Source organism: Helianthus annuus, chromosome 2 (assembly GCF_002127325.2).
Source record: "Helianthus annuus cultivar XRQ/B chromosome 2, HanXRQr2.0-SUNRISE, whole genome shotgun sequence".
Taxonomy (NCBI): Eukaryota; Viridiplantae; Streptophyta; class Magnoliopsida; order Asterales; family Asteraceae; genus Helianthus; species Helianthus annuus.
The window spans coordinates 72,887,083-72,902,537 of NC_035434.2; the positions used below are offsets into that span (position 1 = coordinate 72,887,083).

Consider the following 15,455-nt stretch of genomic DNA (forward strand, 5'->3'; position numbering starts at 1 on the left):
TAGGTATAACTCCTGAGTTATTTAATAAAATATATAGTGCACTCACATCAAGTATAGTGACCCAATTCTACTTTATCCCTACGTCACGAGACAGAACCCCAACGAATTTAGGCAGAGCCTTGTCATACGTTACGGGGCCCTACGTCACTTGGACAGGGTATCAGTAATCAAGGATTAAAACACTTAAAATGAGGCAGAACCTTATTATTATTATTATTATGGGTGAAAAATAAAAATATAATTTTTAGAGAGAGAGAGAGGGAGATAGCAGGATAAAGGAATGGAAAGAAGGCTAGACAACTTGAATTGTTGAAGGTTGTGTCTATTTATACTGAATGTGTTTAGCTTCAAGTTCACGTAAGATCATATGTTCCTTCAAATTGAGCCACGTATCACTTATTATATTCCTTTGACTTTCACGTACAGTATTTCACAATTCTCAAGTTCCTTGCATGCATTTCCTACTTTTGATATATTGGTTTTATGAATTATTATTGTATAATTATTTTATTTAATATATATATTATAATTAATTTAACTGGTTCACTTATTTGGTGTGTATAACTTCTAAAATATAACGTTGTATAAAATAATCAATATGTCATTTAGAATGAGAATATTTGTATCTATGTTTTGAACTAGGTTTCATTAAAATGGAGTAGGTTCAAATATAATGTATTTTTATAATTTAATTATTAAATGGTTCCTACGCTTGCCCAAAATATCTTATATTTCTATTGGTCAACTTACCCATGATGTATCCTTTTAATAACATAAGTTTATATATTTTGTATAAATAAAAATTTTGGGAATGTTACAACTTGGTCAATTTCTCAACACAATACCTAACCCGAAAATCTTAAGATAACCGAATTAGATTAAATTCTAAGTCTAGGGGGAATTTCTTCATGCCTAAACCGCTGAATTTATTGACTAATAAAACAATCAAAGTATACCAACATGCAATATCAAGATCAATATCAAAGCAAAGTTATGTAAATCACATCAAATAACCGAAAACATGTCACAAACGCATTACAATCTTCTAGTTCATCAAAACCTAGGTAGTTGTGAAGTTTAGCTACTCATAATATTCAATAAATCAACAAAACAAGGTCTGAAAACAACTGAATTCATAGTTCAAGACGAAAAGAAACCGAAAACTAATGTTTAACGAACCCGAAACGCTCCAACTCGAACCTAAAGCTTCCACGACTCTTGCACAGCTTCAAGATGCCTCACAATCGCCCAAGAATGCTCCAATGCCGCCTGTGTTGCGTGAATGCCCCAAACCCTAATCGGCTGCCTTGGTTTTATAATTTTTTTGCGAAATACGATCACCTTACGGACCGTATGGTGAAGGCCTTGCGGTCCGTAAGCTACTAGGTCAATCCGGGTGCGCGTCCCCTCCTTGCTGACCGTAAAGACCAGGTCTTACGGTCCGTAAAGGGTCCTGTACAGCATTATTTTATTTTTTTCCTTGCTTTTCCGACACGTCTTTCCGTGTTCCTTTCGCTGCACCATTTTTCTTCCATTTTCACCGCGAAATTAGCAAGTTCATCATCAATTCCTGCAAATCCATAATTTAAACAATTAAGTATCCAAATCGCGAGAAAACCACATCCAAAATCATCAGAATGTAAGGAATTCGATACGAAAAATATGTATAGTTATAAACATATCACACGCCTCATCACATGGAGGGGTATGATAGTAATTGCAACAATTATTGACTTTTTAACAATTCCTCGCATTTTTAAATGTTCATTACTTTTTTATACGTGATTATTTTTAAGAAAGAAAATTACCCGATAAAATCGAGCGTTTTTTATCCTTCAAACGAGTATATTATTAATATACTTTCAAAAAAATGAATTGGGGGTTTTTATGACTTTTTTTAACTGGACATTTTATGGTGTTTGCTAAATTGGATTTTATGATGAAGTTTTTAAATTGGGACATTATTTTGTGTTTTTCTGAACTGGATATTTATGGCGTTTTTAATTGGAAATTCTAATGACGGTTTTCATTTTAAAAATAGGTTATTATGTTTCTAACTTGCTTTTTATGGCGTTTTTTTATTTAAAAAACACCGTTAAAACCTTAAAATTGCAGTCCAAAAAGTGCATAAAATCGCGTGATCAACTCTATAAAATTGCACAGTGTAAAAACTCCGTAAAGTTACACAGTGCAAAAACTCCAAAAAATTGCACAATCAAAAGACTCCATAAAATTACACACTCCAATAAAGCCATAAAACACCAACTTTCGCGAACGCCCAGTTCATGTTATTTTTTTTATTTTAAAGTATAACAATAGTATACTCATTGGAATGATAATAAAACACTTGATTTTATAGTGTAATTAAAAAATAATCACGTCTAAAAATGTTCTAGGCATTTAAAAAGATGGTAGAAGATACATGTGACTTGCATGTGCATGGTCTTTGGCATGTGAGTGACATGTGTGTTGGTTTTTTGACAAAAGGGACAATTGCATATAGCCTCTTACAAATTTTTGTAATTACATATTTACTCAACGTGAAACCAAAATTACATATATCCTCTGTCTTAACAAAAAAAAATTGCATATTTACCCATTTTGAATTAGTTTGTTAAAAACAAATTATATAATGACTATCTTACCCTTATACCTACTAAAACTTTAAAATTACATATTTACCCATTTTTAACAACTTTTTTTTGTCAATTAAAAAAAGGTTTTTAATTCTTTTTAGGTTTTATTAATCAGTTCTTTTTTCTTATTTTTTTTGTGTGTGTGTTTATCAAATTTTTTGCATTTTTTTCTTTATTTTTTCGTATATACACGTATATACATTTTTATTGGTGAACATTTTGGAGAACATTTATTCTACATTATCATCAGTGTAAAAAAAATTGAAGAATAATTATGTAGAATGTAAACTATAGGTATCAACTAAGTGAACTCAAACCATATGTATAAAACAATTAAGTGAACAAACCCACATGTATAAAAACAGTTGAGTGAACAAAACCAATTAATTAGCTGGAAACCAATTAAATGTCATTTTAGTGTTTGCGGTTTGGGTTATTTTATCAGTTTAGTCCAAAAGACTGAAACATTGCCATTTTAGTCCAAATAGTTTCAAGCGTTGCCATTTTAGTCTTCACTAAGTTAACTCCGTCCATTTTTTATGTTAGCTAGAAGGGTAATTCGATCATTTTATATAGTCGAATTGCCCTTCTAGTTAACAGAATTACATTTAAAATGGCCGAAATGCCTCCTAGTTAACAAAATAAAGGGATGAAATTAACCCAGTAAACTAAAATGGCAACGTTAAAATTGTTTGGACTAAAATAACATCGTTTCAAACCTTTACACTAAATTAGCAAAATTACCCAAACCACATGGGCTAAAATGACATTTAACTCAATAAAAAAAAGACAGAAAGTACGCATAGATAAGAAAAATATCAACTATTTATTTAAGTTAACCCATTTGGGCTAACTTAATACATTCTTTCATTCAAGCGCTTTCTTTCAAAATGAAACATAAATACTTATCATGTTCAACTTGTTACAAACATATCATGTTCAACTTGTTACAAAACTTCTCATGTTCAACTTGTTACAAGTATAATCAACTCTACCATTAGTTTATGCTTCGGCAAAAGCATTTGTAACATATGGGGTTGTAATTTTTCCATTTTATAGTTTTTCTTGAATAAAGTGATAAGCAACTTTTATATGTTTGGTCCTTTCATACGATTAATTTATGCTTTGGCAAAAGCATTTCTACCATACCGGGTTGTAATTTTTCCATTTTGTAGTTTCTCTTGAATAAAGTGATAATCAACTTTTATATGTTTGGTCCTTTCATAGTACATCTTAGTGTTTGCAATATGAATATTCTTTATTTCACTGTTTAGCTTGAGAAAAATAAACAAATTCATGTAGTGAAGGTACTTTGTGTCATATATTTGGATTTTGCACTCAAACGGGATATAACTTTTTGCGACAACGTCCTGGTTTGGGTTGGAGAAGACATGAACCGGGTTACAACACTCGTTTGAAAGTCATCAGGTCTAGTAATGGTAAGATAGTTTAACTTCTTAAAAGTATTTATGTAAGTTGTCATGTATTCTTTTCACTTCACATATATATGCTTTAAATCGTTATGGATTAATATTATGTTGATTTTTATGACAATAAAACAATTCGTCTAAAAATTTGAGATTGTTAATAGTAGGATAAGAAGATCAAGAAACTTCCTCAGATTTTGATAAAACAAAGATCTAGGGTTTTTAACCATAAAGAAGTTATTGCCTTGAATTCCTCTCATATTTTCATCTAAAATAATTTTGATTCTAGAGAAAGGATACATTATACTGAGAAACATCAAACAAGGCAAAGTGTCGATCTTACATGTTAGCATGGCTCTAATACCACATTGGTAAAAAATAGAGGTGTTACAAACAAGTAGGTAATTTATCTATCTCAACAACAACAATAATAATAATCATAAAGGTGCTACAAACAAGCAGGTTATTTATCTATCACAACAACAATAATAATGTAAACAATATTAACTATGTGGAAAAAAATGATCTTTAATGTAAGAGATTGATAGTATTAATAAGTAAAAGATTACAAAGTGACACACAGAAATAAAGAAAAATGAAGAAAAACATTTGATAGAGGGTTTTCACACACTAAATAAAGAATGCTCTACCAAAAATGTCTCATGATAATTCTAGACACGAACTTAAATATGGCCGCTGGTGACGGAGCTTGAAAGAATTGTTAGTGGGGGCTGGACTCTTAAAAATTCAACATTTTACACTAAATGTTAAAAATTTACGGTAGAAATTGAGCTAAGTGTGTTTGGCACTTGGTTGTTCAAAGGTCTCGTTTTTCTACATAGTGTTCGACTTCTTCTCTCTTCAGAAGTTTATTCATTGCTTCATATAAAACACTATGATGTCTAGCATGCATTATATTATAATATATAAATATAAATCTAAATATTAATAAAAGACTCCAATTAATGTCACATAACAATCTCTCCTTCAATCTTATAATTTTACTTTTATTTTATTTAAAATAATTTTATTATCCTTATTATTATTTATTATAAATTCTCTCAATTTTAATTTTAATATTATCTAATCTTCTATCGACACTCTAATAAACCATTCAAATAAATGCCACATTGCAATTCCTTATGCTACCTAAATATAATATTAATTTATATCCCATTTTTATATTTAAAATACTTTATGGATAACTAAATAATAAAAATATTATATCGATAACTACAATTAATATATTTTACTACAGGTAGCTTCTATTTTGTTTAATCGTTATTATGCTTAACTAAAATTAACACATGACAATTTTTCGTTTAGTTGTTATCATTAACAAATAATTAAATTTTACTACAATTAAAAATATTCTATTTTGTTTAATCGTTATTATGTTTAACTACAATTATCAGATGTCAATTTTTCGTTCAATTTTGTTATCATTAATAAATAAATATATTTTACTATAATTAAAAATATTCAACAATATAGATAACGATTAAACATAACAAAATATAGATACGATTAAACATAATAAGATATAGTCAAATATGTCGTAGATTCTCTGATGTATTTAATGAAAATTATTTCATTATTTCGTTACCTCATTGCTAACGGTGTAAAAATAACTAAAAAGTTTCCTAAAGAATTGATGACCGCGACATGCACTTTACAAGTGTGTTGGGTATTAATTACTATGAGTAAATATTACAAACTTGTGGAATGATTATCATATACATCTACTTGTATTATTTACCAATAAACTTCTTTTATTAGTTAACACGTGTATACACGGGAGTATAGCCTAGTACTATTATATACTTAAGTAACACGCTTGTTTAGGTTCAAGTGACTAATTATTTTCAGTCTGTAAAGCTCGAGCGAGAACTCATCTCTTAGAAATAGCTCTAGTTTAGGCTTGAGCACCGTGTGATTCAAGCTTTAAACAAGTAGTTTGCACCCTACTAAAGACTCGTTACAAAGAAATTTGAAAGAAGAAATATCTTATTCAAGAATTGAGATTAAAGAGTATTATATTCTAGTCGAAAATTGGTCAGGTTGCTCACCCTTTTCTATATATTTCCTTTTGGATTGCATAATTATGACACCAACACTTAAAAGAACTAAAATTCCTCATAAGTTCTCTTTAATTTCGTAATGTAATCAGTTAGTGATCGGTCTTGTTGTTCCCTTTACATGTCATATAATAAAGTAATGTCACACAATAGAATCAACTGTGCATCATTTCTTGTCCCACCATAATTAATTTGAATCTTTCGAGTTTATCGTTGATGAGTTGAGTTTCAAGGAAGGTTGAACAATAAATTATACGCTCTCACGCACCGTCGCGTGGGAGGATGTCAGATGATATAGGCGACACATGGATGACGATTGATGGTGGGAATGATGACACACTCATCCGGTTCCCAAGTTATAACTTTCTGATTTCACTTATTACGTCTATGAAATCAAACTTACTCTAAAATTTTGCTCTTTTCAACTTACCGTTATGTCTTGGTTATGCTTTAATATCATGTAATCAAAGGTAGATTATAAGATAAAACTAATGTACATTATAAACATTTTTTTTTGAATGACTAATGTTACTCTCCCAAACTTCTATATTTACAAATAAATCACTCTTGCTTGAGATTGAACCCAAGACTTCCTACTAAGAGACAAGCGCCTCTACCAAGTAAGCTAGTCCCACTTGGCATTATAAACATATGAAAAGAGGATATGTAACAAAGGTTGAAAAAAAAACTAAAACCCTAATCTAAATGAATTATAACACCAATTAATTATTATCATTAAGTGCATTTAGAATAGGGTGTGTTTTTTAAGAGAGGATGTAACTTAAAGAGAGATAAAAAAGATAATGTATTAAAGGTTATAAGAGAGAGAGGGGGGAGGGGGGGATTAGACATTTGTTTACGTAGACTTGTTTTTTCACCATTGGGGTTGTTTATGAGCCAAGTCCAAGCTCGGGCTTGATTTAATTATAAACCATGTTAGTTTGAATTTGAAACCGAGCTGGAAATCTAAGTTGAAAATATCATTCAGTGGTTTAAAAAAACATATCTAAAACTAGTTCAACCTAATACATTATAAGCTAAAATCAAGTTCAACCATACAAAATAAGTTTTAAATTTCAACAAAATATAATATAAGTTCATTAGTATCAAACCCTCATAGCCCTAAATACGCCATAGATATACAATTGTACTTTTAAACACCCGCAAATAATAACCGATCTTTTATAATGTATTATCCTATAGTGGAGGGTTCAAATGAGAAGAAAAAATTTGTAAGAATAAAAAGAATAAGTTTTAAACCAATAGAAATGCTTCATTTTACTTTATTAATATGTGTATTTAATGTTATTAATAAGGGTACACAAGTAAATTTCTAATTGTAATTAATTACCTAACTAATTAAACTTGTAACTTACTTTTAAATATACTTTTTCAAGATAAAATAAGGGTGGAGGACAATTTTTGACATCTGTAGGATAAATTTTGAAATGTGTAGCATAAAATGTTTTTCTGCTTTAGTAGTTAGAGATAACATAATTAATGGAAGTAGTTATAAACTATTTAATGTTTTACCATTATGTCCTTTTTTCTTTTTCTTCTCACAATAAATTTCTTCTCAAATGAACTTTCCTCTTATCTTATATATTAGTAAATGAACCTTGTGAATAGTAATGTGTGGACAGGTGTCCACCCATTGATGGTTTTTTTATACCGACATCATTTATTTGTATTTATAAGTCATTTAATACAGATGTGTTCAACGAAAAATATGTTGGTCCAGCGGTTGAGGCGCTAATTAACTAGCTTTGAAGGTCGGGTTCGAGTCTGCTATGTGGTTTTTTTCTTCTTTATTTACTCACTTGTGACTTGTCCCTTTATTTTTCTTCTTTAATTACTCACTTGTGACTTGTCCCTTTATCACACGTCCTGTAAAATCCTAACATACCGTCACAAATTTCACCTTTACTTTCTCTTTCTATTCTCTCTCTCTCTCAACAACTCATCTGAGGATCTCTTAGTCGTCCTTCGTTGTTGGTCTTTCTCAACTTTGCTTGCCACGCATCCAAAATCTAAATTGTTCAAAACTCATCGCACATGAAAGAAAGTTATACGTATATACACACAAATTATATTAAAAGTAAAATAATCCGATCCAAATTGAGTCGAGCTAAAGAGCAAACCAAGCCAAGCCAGTCCAGATCGTTACGAACCGACTCGAGCTCGGCTGGATTTCTAACCGAGCCGAGTTAGCTCAACTCAATTTTAAATCGAATCATATCGATCCAGCTTTTTGAAGTAACTAACGCATGATCGTTTTCGGGTGATCTAGAAAGTTAAAAATAGCATGAGCAGAATTGAAGACAAAATGACAATTATACCCTCAACTTCAATTTCTCTAGCTGTTTGACTTGATAGAGATAAATAATCCCAATTTATTAATTGCACATGTAATGTAACCTTCTTCTTTCTTATAAAATTCCCACCATCCAATTTCGTAGAACCCCAAAACAATAAACATACCCTGCCTGCCTTCTTCAACCTCTGTCACACATTCTCCTGTCTTCAGCATATGTATTTACAAGGTAAATAATGTGTGATTATTATTGCATTATCCATAAAGTAACTGCTTTCACCTGGCTATACCCATTTCGAATGTTTTCCTACGTTAATTGTTTACAAAATCACAAATTTTGGATAATAACATTGATAATTCGAAGTGGGTTTGTGTAATTTTATCCCAGTTGGCGTTTTGTTTCCTTATTTGATTGATTCTTTCTGCGTTGAGAATATGATTCACATTGACGTTTGATTTACAGGAATAGGAAATGTGGGTGATATTTTCAGTTGCAGACCAACTGTTTGAGAGAGAGTTGACTGGTCAAAGGGTTTCGATTTTGATTATTTAAAGGGAGAATTAAAAATAAAAAAGTTGAATGTAGTAATTTGAGTAGTGAAATGGCTGCAAACTATTTGGCAGATGAAAATCCGGAGCAAATCGGGTGCGTGTTTCAGATCTTTAATCGCCACCATTCTGTTTCCACAAGGCGGATTGTTGGAAAGCGGTGCAATTCTGGTACTCTTTTCATTCTTCATTATGATTAGTTAATATATACAAACAAACAACACAAGTGTTGATGATACAATTTCACTGCAGGAACTTTGTTTTTCAACAATGAAAGAGACTCAAGTTTGGTACGTTTACTTTATTATAATAATAATTTATCATATCTTAAATTTGGCTTTGTTTGTATCGGATTGTTAATAAATGCTTGAATTTAACATGTTGTTTCAGGAAAAGCATAGGCTATCAACCGAATCATCTAAAGACTCTTTCTCTTCATGGTGTCCTTCATCTCCTTTCTCAAATGTAGATTATAACATAGACAACCATCAAAACATTGACCATCGAGATGTGGTCAAAGACTCGATCTATGATGCTTTAATGGAACAAGATGATTCAAATATCTTGTATTGTCATAAACCTAGAGAGCTTTCTAGATCAAAATCTTGCCAATTCAAAGATGGGTTTTCATTTTCGTTATCGAAAGAGTACCCACGGTTATCTTTCGACGGGGAGGAAACCGACATTTTGTTGATTAAAACTGATTCTAAAATAACAAACCAGAGGCTTTCGTTAGATAGTAGAGAACCGTTGATACGTACTCTTAGTTCTGTTTCACTTGTACCCAATAAACCGTCTAACCGAAACCCGAAAGTTAACAGTGAGGTCAATGCCAACAACGATCTGAGTCAAAGACGGCCACCCAGTGTCGTAGCAAAGTTGATGGGCTTGGAAACTTTCCCATCTTTGAAATCTGTCAATTCGTCAAATGATCGTGTGACGCTTATTAAAAGTACGTTAAGGGAACCAACATCTCCGTGTTGGAAAAATGTTGACGTAAAGCCGATTTCGAAGGTTCCCATTGAAGCCGCACCGTGGAAGCAACGAGATGGTGTTCGTGCTACAACAGCGTCAACTAAAACACGCGTGCCCGTATTGAATGTTTATAGTGAAGTGGATAAACGATTAAAGAATCTTGAGTTTTCGGAATCAGGAAAGGATCTTAGAGCGCTTAAACAGATATTAGAGGCAATGCAGGCGGTTGAAGCGAGATCTTCGGACCGTAGTAACGATCAAGAAACGTTGTCTGAAAGTAAGGAGTCGGGAATTTCTAACGAGTCGAGTATTGTTATCATGAAACCTGCGAAGAAGGGGTTTATAAATAATAATACGGGTAAGGATCTGATTACTGAGAGTACGCGTGGAGAGAGGCGATCTCGACCGTCCATTCCTCGTACGGATTCTGGTAAACCGAGAAAGCAGTCGAACAAGCCGCAGTTGGGGTCTAGGACCAGAAGGCAGAGGAGTCCTAACTCAACACCAGAGGTACATACTAGATTGCGCAAACTACAATTTTCGTCCCTGTGGTTTGCGATTTTAACACTCTCTGACCAATAATTTGAAAGTTGCATTTATAGTCCATTAGTCTGCTGATTTGTTCAGTTTCAGTCCACACCACTAGCGTCGTTAGCGTATTTCCGTTAAATCATTATAAAAATACTACAATGACCTTTGTATTTATAAATACAAAAGGGAAAAGAGAGTTGTGATGCATAAATGCCCTTTTCATATTATGAATACCAAGGGTATTATAGTCTTTTTATCCTGACTTAATAGAACTACACTAACGGTGTTAGTGATGTGGACTGAAACTGAACAAATCAGTAAACTAATGGATTATAAATGCAACTTTTTAACTATTGGACTTAGAGTGTTTAAATCAGCAAACCACAGGGATGAAAATTGTAGTTTACTCTAATAAATTTATATGTTTCTATATTACTTTCATTATAATTTGATTATAAAGATTGTTTAACTAAATAACTAACTAAGATTTTGTTACTGTTACTAGAAATCAACGATGCATGTGAAGGTGGGTGAACGGGTCGCTCCAGAACAACCGAGTCCAGTCTCTGTTCTCGATGATTCAGTCTATGTGGATAATCCACCTTCCCCTGTGAAACGCACGACGATTACCAAAAAAGGTAAACTGTTTTTCCTAATGCCCTTTTAGATACATACTCAGCGCAAGTTACGTTTGACCTGGTTCCACTGGTTAGCAGGGTATTGGTGGGGCCCGGGAGTTTTATTCACTCTACTTACTGTTAAACTTTTTATGAGCACTGATATTATACCAATTATGTAAGCGCAAAGTGGTCAAGGTGTCATCTTTTTGGGCAAAGAAGATGGCACATGTACGATAAGTCGTTAGAATATGTTCAAACTTTGGTTATTAAGTGGCAAGACAAATGCTTTTCTGAGATCTTTTATTTTTATTTTTTATTTTTTATTTTTTTTTTTATTTTAACTTAATCAAACAACAGAAGACGGAAATTTGGGGTAAAAATTTATCGATTTGGATTGTTTTTTCATCTCCAATGGGCAAAATGGGCACATATTAAAACTTAGCTGGAACTAATAAGGGGGCATAACGGGTCAACCTGGTCAAACGGGTCAAAAGTCACCGAACGTGTGTTCAAATGAATCTTTACTTATAAATAATATATTGTTATTTCAACAGTTCAACTATATATTTACAGGGGAAGGTTGACGTACAATATTCCTTAACGTGTGATGCGTACGATATTAAATCACGCATGTTATAAAATTCAAACCCTAATCACGCATGAACAAATCAGAAAATCACGCATGGGGTAAACCCCTAATCATGCATGTTATATTTTGTTCATGCGTGATTTAATATCGTACGCATCACACGTTAAGGACTATTGTATTTAAAACTTTTTCTATATGTATAAATTAAAAAGTAGAAAAAGTAATCGGTCGAACAAAATTCTTGCTATATGCGAGTTGCAGAGCGCAATCTTTACAACATGATGTGCATCATGTTCTTGTGTTTATTATGATTATACTAGACTAACCCTGCTCTTCTTCAACAGATGACACTCCAAACTCCGCTAATACTATTGTTAAAGATCGACATGAAGCAGTAAACGGTATTCAATCAAACACGACTATATCATTTCAGATCACCCGTGAGAAGCTGAAGAGGGTCGAGGATTTGGTTCAAAAACTTAAGAACCTCAATTCCAGCCACAACGAATCTCCCGCAGATTACATTGCATCTTTCTGTGAAAACACAAACCCGAACAATACATACATCTCGCAAATCTTATTATCTTCCGGGCTCCTTCTCAGAGATCTAAAATCTTTCGAATTCCACCCATCCAGTCACCCGATCAACCCTGAGCTATTTTCGGTCTTGGAACACACCAAGTTCAGTAATCTTCAAAACGGAAAGCGTCACAGGAAGCTAATATTTGACGCTGTGAATGAAATTCTTGTCGGGAAGTTAAGTTCAACTTCTAGGATGATGATGATGATGCAGGATTCTAGAAAGCTTTTGAGGGAGTTGTGTTTGGAGATTGAGCAGCAGCTTGTAGTGCACAAGAAACAAGATGGGTGTGGGCCCGGGAACGAGGATGATGATTTGAAGAACATTTTGGTGGAGGATTTGTCGAAAATGTCAGAAAACTGGACCGGTTTTTGTGGTGAAATTCAGGTGATTGGAGTGGAGGTTGAGCAACTTATCTTTAGAGACTTGGTTGATGAAGTTGTTATGAGTTGTGCCCGCCGGAGCTCCAGTGAGTTTCTCGGCAAATCCACTTGATACTAAGAGGGTCGCTGGTGGTCGGGTTGTGTTTTTGTGTGATCATATGAAGTTTATATATAATATTTGGTTGTAAATGTTTGATTATTGTTGTGGTTTTTTAACATGCTAATTTTAGGCTAGTATAAATTTGTATTGTAGAATCACTTTTATTTAACATTTCAGATTTTTTCTGTTATAATGCTACATTGACGATTAGATGTCGTTTAGTCGTGGCTAACGAAATCCTAGTGAGATTAGCCCGTATCAATGATCTTGTATCATACATGTTTTGCTACTAGGCGTCTGTTAGTCCATTTAAAATTGGAGGTATGAAGGGTTTTGTCTCATCAACTGATTCTTATTGGGTCATGTGTATGAAACTGGAACGGGTGTGCATGCATGCAGGGGCGGACCTACCCACTCGTGTGGGTGGGCGGCCGCACCCCTTGAAAAAAAAAATTACGGTTAAATTTCGCACAAGATCCTGACCTCACCTTTGAAAATTTTCAACCGCACCCCTTGGAATTTTCAACCGCCCCCTTTGTTCTTGCGTCTTCAATGTTGGATGACCACGGGTATTCATTTGAAGGATGTTATCCAGGCGCATTTCAAGTAATTGTAGTAAAACCTGACCTGTTGACCCCTTAGAACGCTTAGAAGGGATATAAAGAAATTCTTTGATTGGTTCTTCCCAAAGGAATGATTTATTTTATTTGACTGACGGGGCCAACAAACAATTCCCGATCTAAATCAAGCAGGTTTTACATGAAGAAGATTTGGCTCAGCGTGTTCTATTCGATACGGGTAGGAGAAGAACCCGACCCGGTAACAGGAGGTTTTTTGGTATTATTGCATGGCATGATGATTTGTTTAAATTTTTCAAGGTAACTCTTTTTTACTTGAAGAGGTGTTGGATTATTTGTTGTTTCAATTTTTCAAATTCTGCATCTACATCGATATCTTCAATCTTACTCCTTGCCGGCTTGAAGTCAAGATTCTTCCAGAATACATTTACCGAATTGATTCGGATTTGCTGACCTATGAACGAAAACATACGGTAGTAAATTAGGTAGTGAAATCATAAAAGCCAATAGTCAATAGGATGAATTACCGTTTTTTCTAACTTTTCCAAACGACAAGCACATGGCAATCCACAACTGGTAAAAAGATGGCAACCACAGGTAGCACCGTAGGCTCTCAACCCGTCTTCCTTACGTCGTAGCTCGAAACTCATAAGCTCGATAGCATATACTGAAACCTTTTGAAGTATATTTGCAAGCATGGGGTGGACCATGTTATGGTTCATTACTTTTCTAAGGCTTGTTTCAAAACCTCTTTTTATCTCCATATGTTGTTTCTCAACAATATGATCAACAAACCCCACAAGTTTAACCAGCGTGTTGCAATGACTTGGAAGCTGACTTTTTAGTAATGCATGCATGCCCTTAACTCTCTTGGTTGTAGTTTGGTGAAAGTTAAGTGTTTTGTAAGTCCAGGCAGCTACAAACTTTTCATGGTACGGATTCAACCAGGATTTCTTCATATACTCAAAAACCTCTAAAATATAACCATAACTTGTTAGGTATGTATGTATGTATGTAAAAAAAGTATTTAGATAATTATGTAAGAAATACTCACGTCCACGACCAACTTCTTTCAGTTGTGATTCAATGTTTGCCAAATTATACCTGTATATTTCCTCTGTCGAAGACTCACACAATGTCGAAAATGAACAAAGAAATTCTTTCCACTCCTTCTCAGTAAATTTCTCCTTGTTGTTCTTATTAATATTTTGATGAATATGGAACCGACAAAGGTACTTGTACGCTTTTGGGAAAACTTGTTCACACGTGTTCATTAGCGCCAAGTATGCGACTCCATACAGTCTACCAACATAGACTTGATCCTCTCCAACACCCATATGTAGTTTTCTACCTTCTTAGCAGAAATTAACGCATGAGCAACCGAAAATGACTGGTTTGTCGACGTCATACCTACGACCTAAACAAACGGAAGATTGTACAAGTTTGTTGTGTAGGTGGCGTCAATCATTAGCATATGCGGGAATGCACACCACATAGTAAATGAAAGTTTGTAGACAAAGAAAATATCTTCAACTGCGTTCGTGGTCTGATTCTCTCGTATGTAATAAGTGAAATCTCTTTTTACAAGAAAGTTTTCGAGTTGTTGCATTGGAGATTCGCTGACCCTCTTCCCGGCATTGATCTTCTGAATAACATTGTGTATATCTTTCGGAATAATCTTTTTCTCCGGGTTCTTTTTCGTCAACGTTCGCCAAATGCTACGGTTTAGATTATATTGTTCTGCTAGCTGCTCAATCAGTCTTTTATCCTCCGAAGAAATCCTTCTCGCATAAGTGTGACCCTCTATGTTTTCAATAGGAGTGTGGTTGTGCGTCGGATTCGTCACCTCTAACCTCCAAACATTTCCCTTTGATTCCGTAAACCCTATCAACTCAAACGGGCAACCTAGTTTCTTGCTACATGTTTTCCTCACTGTAGCCACACTCTTATACTCCACACTGTTAGTGCATATGTCTGTAGCTTCCGTCTGCATCGAGTCTTATGTAACTTGTCCTGTTTGTGTGTTTTTGTATATGTATGCATTGTGTGTCTAGACAAATTAGGGAGCGGTGCGTAAACTGTTAAGTGAAATCCG

General features: G+C 33.7%; 2 protein-coding genes across 2 annotated transcripts; one reads left to right on the top strand and one right to left on the bottom strand.

Moving 5' to 3' along the window:
- Positions 1-8,487: 8,487 nt before the first annotated feature.
- Positions 8,488-12,980, top strand: LOC110919142 (protein LONGIFOLIA 1). Its single transcript, XM_022163424.2, has 6 exons — positions 8,488-8,684; positions 8,919-9,175; positions 9,257-9,294; positions 9,395-10,489; positions 11,016-11,148; positions 12,064-12,980. The coding sequence occupies exons 2-6, from the start codon at positions 9,058-9,060 to the stop codon at positions 12,792-12,794; spliced, it is 2,115 nt and encodes a 704-aa protein (XP_022019116.1). The 5' UTR covers positions 8,488-8,684; positions 8,919-9,057; the 3' UTR covers positions 12,795-12,980.
- Positions 12,981-14,777: 1,797 nt separating this feature from the next.
- Positions 14,778-15,353, bottom strand: LOC110893843. Its single transcript, XM_022140993.1, has one exon. The coding sequence runs from the start codon at positions 15,351-15,353 to the stop codon at positions 14,778-14,780; it is 576 nt and encodes a 191-aa protein (XP_021996685.1).
- Positions 15,354-15,455: the final 102 nt, after the last annotated feature.